Genomic DNA, 6651 nt, shown 5'->3' with positions numbered 1-6651 from the left:
CGAATTAGAACTTGTGTATATTACTTGTTATATAAAATTAATATGTAGAAAACATCTGATTTTTATTTTTTACAAGCATGGTTCACAATTTTTATATTCTATTTATATCATAAACTCACAAATTTCTCACAATGAAGCGTCAGGGATGTATTTATAACATGATGAAAAATTAATAATCAAATTGGAAGCTCAAATGTTGAAACATGTGAAAAAACGATTATTACATACATCATGAAAATACTTTCACAACACAAATAAAAGACCATGATATAGATATGATTATTGCCTTGTTATTTTTGACAATTTTTTCATTATCAAAATTGTAATTCATTTTTCTTTATTTCTTAACAACCTGCTATATAATTGTAAGGTGTTTGATTCATACAACCTCTATAAACTTAAATACAAACTTGGACGTTTTATTCTTGATAAAAATCATTACAATAAAATTGTTCTCGATCTTTCAGATCCCATTTAACACTTAAAGAATTTAAATAATCATAAAGAAAAATATCTTAATGAATTTTTATGAGTCTCTTAAATGGAGAAATTAGGCATTTGAGGGAGGGAAAAGCAAAATGGTTATTTAAGAGACACCCACTTCTAGACACTTTTTTTTTATAAAAGCTTTATGCTTTTCATAAAAGGTTGTATTATAGTTTACGTTCTACTTTTTATAGTTATTACTTGGGGTCCCATGTATAATGTGCTTTACTTTCAATTCACTCACTCAAAGTCTCTGCCCATGCAGCTATTACTTTTTACTTGTAATTGATGTGTTGTTTGTCTTTTTACAGCCCCACACACCTCTGCATCAGTACTTTTTACTTGTAATTGATGTGTTGTTTGTCTTTTACAGCCCCACACACCTCTGCATCAGCCAAGCTAGCTAGTTATAGAACACCAGTCTTGAATAACACTACAGCTTTATTCCTGGAGAATGGGGATTTGGAAGCATTGCTAAAACTCTATTACTTCAAATTTATTGTTAAAAATTCATTATGGTGGATTAAAAATCTAATCCAATAGATTAAAAAGTGATTTTTAACAGTTTGCTCAAAGAACATTTGAACACAAATATAACTATATAATTTATACCATTTTCATTTCATAGCTACAAAATGGTGTACATACTTTTCAGCAGTGTTATTTAATCTACATCTACAGTAAGTGAACAGTAAGTGAACATGTTATGGTATTGAGAGGACTTAAGAACAGATATAGTTTTAGAAACAGGCAGAAGGAACTATGTCTCCCTCTGTGGATCCTTTCACATTAGAACAATATGAGCTTGGAGTGCCTCCTGAGTTCAAGTCCAAATGAATGTTCTCCATAGAAATGTCTTGGCAAGGGACAGCTTCACTACAATCAAATTTTATGGCTTCTTTGCTTGGGGTTGTTCCCTTGATGCTCTGGTAGGTAACATTGCTTATCTTCACAGCTGAATCCTGCATTGGTAATTCATCCCAGATGACTGTCAATATCAAACCAAAAACACACAAAAACAATAGATATATTTGTCGTCTCTATCATATATTATCTACAATGATGAATTGTTGAGTGCAATCTAAAATATTGATTAAAAACATAGAAAGTTTATCCAAAAACACTTGATACATGATCTACAATGCTTACTATATTACAATAATATAGTTTTGATTACCTCTTTTGGACATGGTTTGTCTGAGTCACAGTAGTTCTGATCAATGATGATAGGATTAGAGACATTTTTCATGTATATATTTCTGAATGTTATAGTCCTAGCAAAGCCAGAGCCACCCTGCAATAAATCCCAAATAAAGCATTAGATTTTTTCATTGAATTTTTTACAGACTAGATATATTTTTAAGGACTTCCACCACCTTTAGCGTTGGGTTGAGGAAATAAAGGTCCAGGTAGGTGAATGCATTACCTGCCATGTCTTGATCCTCACTCCATTAGTAGTATCATGAATGTAGGCATTATCCACCATTATATTGGACACCTCTGCCTCTGAGTTTCCTTTGCCCAGGCTTCCAATGCTGTTATATCACAAGAAAAACAATATTACTAAATCTTATGTTCCTGTCTGTAAAAATTTTTTTAGTATCAATCAATATGTAACCATTTGTTCAAAAATATATACTAGCCCTGCCTTATTCCATGACCAGGTCCACAGGTTATATTCTGAGCTTTAATGTTAACAGAGCCACTGACTATGGATATGCAATCATCTCCTGCAATAACAAACATTTGGTATCCAATGAGAATATAGTATAATTAAGAATGAGTTTTAATTATAATATTACAATTTCTTGATAGGGTATGATCTGAAATGTTGATTCAAAAACATTTTAATACAGTTTTATCCGGAAACAATTATAACAAGACAGTAACAGCAACCTAATAATTATAATATTTACAATTTTTTATTGACAAATCATGTAGTATGATCTGAAACACTGATAAAAAATATCTTAACACAGATTTATTTAGAAACAATTATAACAAGACAGTAATAGCAACCTAATAATTACAATATTGACAATTTCTTGATAATGGATCATGCAGTATGATCCAAAACGCTGATACAAAAATATCTCAAAACAGTTTTATCCAATAACAATTATAATAAGACAGTAATATCAATCTAATAATTATAATATCGACATTTTCTTGATGATAGATCATATAATATGATTCAAAACGCTGATACAAAATATCTCAACACAATTTTATTCGAAAACAATTATAACAAGATACTCCTTTTCATTTTTGAAATGCATGAGGTTCGGTAAAAATGTACCAGTTCCTATGATGCTGTCTTTTATCACCACATCCTTGGAAGCAGTGATATGAATGCCATCTGTATTGGGACTATGTTCAGGAGCAGTCACCCTCAATTTTCTTGCTTGTACAGAAAAACATTTTTGAAAAGCCACCTGAATCTGTTGAGAATTTTTTACTTCCAAGTTTTTCACACGCAGATTGTTGATAGACTCAAAGGTTACTGCCTGAAATAAACATTAAACAAACATGCACATAAATTACTCAAAAGATTAAGTCAGAAAATTGACAGGTCCCAGGTTGTTAAGGCATGACTAAAATGTGATCAAAGAAAAAGTGATATATATATTAGCGTACCGTTGGAGCTGAGGAGCATGGCTGCAAAAGGAGCATGACGAACATCATTATCATTAGTTAATGTCAATAAGTGTAATAAATAAGCCTTCCCAATTAAAAAATGTTCAATGAGAAAAATTTCTTATATAATATAGATGTAATGGGCAAAGAAATGCATGGTACGTTTTCTTTGTTGACTTTGCAGGATTTGGCCCACCATTTTTGTCCTCTGCCATCTATTGTACCTCCACCATTAACTGTTAGATCGTTAATACTTTTGAAATGCAACCACAACCTTGGGTTTGATCCATTCCAAGCACTGGGATCCTCTGGTGCTACTATTGAACCAGACACCTGAACCATTACAATTTACTGAGTTATATAAATCATTGCAATTCACTAGGTTATATAATCACATCTCATTTCTCAAAAGTGCTAAGCCTTAATCTCTGGTCCAACTTCTTGTGAGTAGTGAAAAAAAATGGCAGATTCTAATGTGGTTAGAAAACTAAGTTTGTAGTACCTTACTGATCATAAAGATTCTTATGTTAGCAAAGAAAAATCTATTAAAAATGTAAAACTGAACCTGCACTCTTAAGGCAGATTGGCATGGACCAGCAAAGGTAACTTGTTTCACAATGTAAGTCTTTCCTTTTGGTACTCTGAACGTTGAAGGAGCAGAGGAGCAGGCCTCTTTCCATGCATTCAAAAATGCCTGTATCAGAGCAATTTGATCACCCAATCAAATAAATTATACACCCACAAGAAAAAATTTCATATATTCCAAGCTAAGATCAATCTGAAATGATTATGAAGCATGCATCTTACCTCTGTGTCATCTGTTTCTCCATCTCCTTTGGCTCCAAAACTATCAACATTCACAACTTTACCAGCCAATGGATCTGATGAATCAGAAAAGATTTGTAAATGATTAGTGCTGTCACCCTCCTCTTCTTCCTCCTCCTCTTCATCTCCATTATCTTCCTCATCAACAGCACAAACACTATCCTCTTCATCTGTGTCTATGAATGACAAAGGTTCTTCTATCATGCTCTTTGAATGAATTGTAGCTGGACATTGATTCAAAGGCTCTGAACAGACAATTTCAGGACTCAAACACCTAGAGTTTGCAGGATCATGATACTCCATACACATCACACACACTGAGAAGAACATAACTAGAAACAAGAGTATGCTTCTCCATATTGCATTATGGCTTCTAAGGGACCTCATGTTGCTTACACCCTTATTCATATTCCTGTCACCTACACAACTTTTGAGAGCTTCTTGATTACGAAGGGAATTATGCAGACTATTTATAATCCAAACCCACCATAGAATAGAAGACTTAGATTGTGTATGTTACAAGACATGGACCCAAGGAGGAAAAATATGCTTCAAGTATATGTAAGCTGATTTGCATATAAGTCAATGAAGGGTGGGATGGAATTGCAATACTACTTCTACAGTATGGTGCACCACTAAATTTCTTGCTTAAAAGGCTACGTGAAATCCACTCAAACTTCATGGTCTCCACTTCCTTTTGGATTGAGCTGCAAGAGATTGAGACGAAAGAATCTCACCCCCCTCGCCTTTGTTATGTTTTTTCATTCATCCAAACACCTTTTTCTCCTCCTCCATTATTTTGCAGTTACTTTGAGACTCTGAAACTTTCCTTATTCTTCACATTCAACCCTAATAATGATCTCATTCTTCCATGATGTTTGACAGTTCAATTTTTCCATTAATAAAGAGTAGGTTCCTGTTTTGCCTGTGGCATGCTTTCTTTGCTTTGATGTCATGGTGAAATTAATGTAATTAATGTTCAAAGTGATTTGCACGGAAGGAATTCTGTGGAAGGTTTTAGATTCTCTTAGGTTGGTCTTAGGTAAGTAACACGTATTGCATTATATCCAATCTATCTTTCTTCTAAATCTTATTGTAATGCTTGGAATTGTAAGGCTTGTTTTGCATGAGTAACCATTATAGTAAGGGGCAACCAATTGTATATATTTTTCATTTTATTTCCATGTGTTTCTCTGGTTGCTTCTTACTTTGATGCTACTTTGGTTCCATGGTTGTCCTTCACGTAATCTAAAACTTTTCTGCTATTGTTTTAAGGGATCTCTGGCCCAAAAGTCTCACCTTATTCATCATAGCCCACTTATCTACAAGTTGCTACTAGTATGTAGTAATATACCTCCACGGGGTTCTACGTACATGCTAGAAGCGTCCTTTATGGCTTAAAAATGTTGTATAGCTACATAAAAACAACATGACAATACAATTACAACAACAATAAGGTCTTGCAAACTAGTAAGAAACATTGAAGGAAATAAAACAAGAACAAACAACAATACAAATCAAAAGGCAACTAGAGTTCATTGAGAGTACTAATATCATCTCACTCCTTCAACAATGCTTTCAAAAACCTCATCCACCATAACAATATTAACTTTCTCATCCTTTTGCATCACTTTGACCTTGCTTCTCATAGTTATAATGTTCGGTCCAACCTATTCTTGTGTGAGGTGGAGTTTCAACTTTTCTTGTAGCACTTGATTATTTTTGTTGGAGTTTCTAATGGCGGCCTTGTTGAAATTCACCACCCTTCTCAAATTGGTATTGATTTTCCCAAGGTCCTCTAGCTTTTTAGTTCTATCATCGGGTCAGTGTAGGATCATGGGGGGCCAAAAAGTGGCGATGTGAAAAAAATAGCCTTTTCCACTCGCCTAAAAACGCAAAAATCCGTGTTGACTTTTTGCTTGGCTGTTAGTACACCTTGGCATGGTAAACACCTAGGCAAATCGGATATCAGATTTTTATAGGTAATTTTAAATTAAAAAATAAATTATATATTATATAATATATTATTAATAATATAATATGTAATATATGGGTATGTGTAGGATCATGGTGTGCCAAAACAGGCCCTTAAGTGACAATGAAATTTCAGAAAATCGGAGTTATGCAACTTGACATGAAAATTTGAATAAGTTGTGAACATTATTTTTAAAATATGTAAGAAGAGAATATATAGAAAATTGAATGTAGTTTCTAAGCTACTAGTTGTTTTTTGGAAAAAAAAAATCCTATTTGATGAAAATTTCAAATTTCAATACACTGGTACTAAAATTTTAGGAAAAACAATAAGAAGTAGACGTATGTCTGACCACCCTAATAACAATCAAATCATAATTGTTTTTTATAATATTTATAATATAAGTATTAGACTCATGTCCGGATGTGATACATATTTTTAAACTTTTTTTTATAAAGTAAATAATTATTTATGAATTTTTTACTACAACTTTTCAGAAATTCAGAAACTCCTACGTCTGACCACCTTAACTTGGTCAAAACCTCATGAAATTTAATTTCTTTTAATTTTTCCCTATAGTAGATGAAGCACAGGATGTGATGCATGTTTCGGATTCAAAAAATGTTATACCGTTTGAAAGTTACGAGTGTTTTTCAATCAGTATATCAATAAGGACTATTGTCATAATTCAATTAGAAAATAAATAATAATTATTTATTAAAGTCAAA

The 6651-nt window shown here is 32.7% G+C and overlaps 1 protein-coding gene across 1 annotated transcript; it reads right to left on the bottom strand.

Annotated features, from left to right (window-relative positions):
* Positions 1–1066: 1066 nt before the first annotated feature.
* LOC131034642 (probable polygalacturonase At1g80170) lies at positions 1067–4872 on the bottom strand. The gene is made up of 9 exons (XM_057966196.2): positions 3931–4872; positions 3689–3817; positions 3286–3456; positions 3124–3144; positions 2786–2993; positions 2135–2216; positions 1913–2021; positions 1664–1780; positions 1067–1448 (listed from the first exon to the last, which is right to left on the bottom strand). The coding sequence occupies exons 1-9, from the start codon at positions 4354–4356 to the stop codon at positions 1227–1229; spliced, it is 1485 nt and encodes a 494-aa protein (XP_057822179.1). The 5' UTR covers positions 4357–4872; the 3' UTR covers positions 1067–1226.
* Positions 4873–6651: the final 1779 nt, after the last annotated feature.

The sequence above is a fragment of the Cryptomeria japonica genome, chromosome 4 (assembly GCF_030272615.1).
Source record: "Cryptomeria japonica chromosome 4, Sugi_1.0, whole genome shotgun sequence".
NCBI lineage: Eukaryota > Viridiplantae > Streptophyta > Pinopsida > Cupressales > Cupressaceae > Cryptomeria > Cryptomeria japonica.
This window is presented reverse-complemented; position numbering and strand designations above follow the sequence as displayed.

What these genes read in the sequence shown, in the direction of transcription:
- LOC131034642 (XM_057966196.2), bottom strand. Translation starts at nt 4,356, where the DNA reads ATGAATAAGGGTGTAAGCAACATGAGGTCCCTTAGAAGCCATAATGCA. An exon ending in AATCTGCCTTAAGAGTGCAG is followed by an intron (nt 3,457 to 3,688) that starts GTTCAGTTTTAC and finishes GTAATGGTTCAG; the next exon opens with GTGTCTGGTTCAATAGTAGC. An exon ending in AGACAGCATCATAGGAACTG is followed by an intron (nt 2,217 to 2,785) that starts GTACATTTTTAC and finishes TTGTTATTGCAG; the next exon opens with GAGATGATTGCATATCCATA.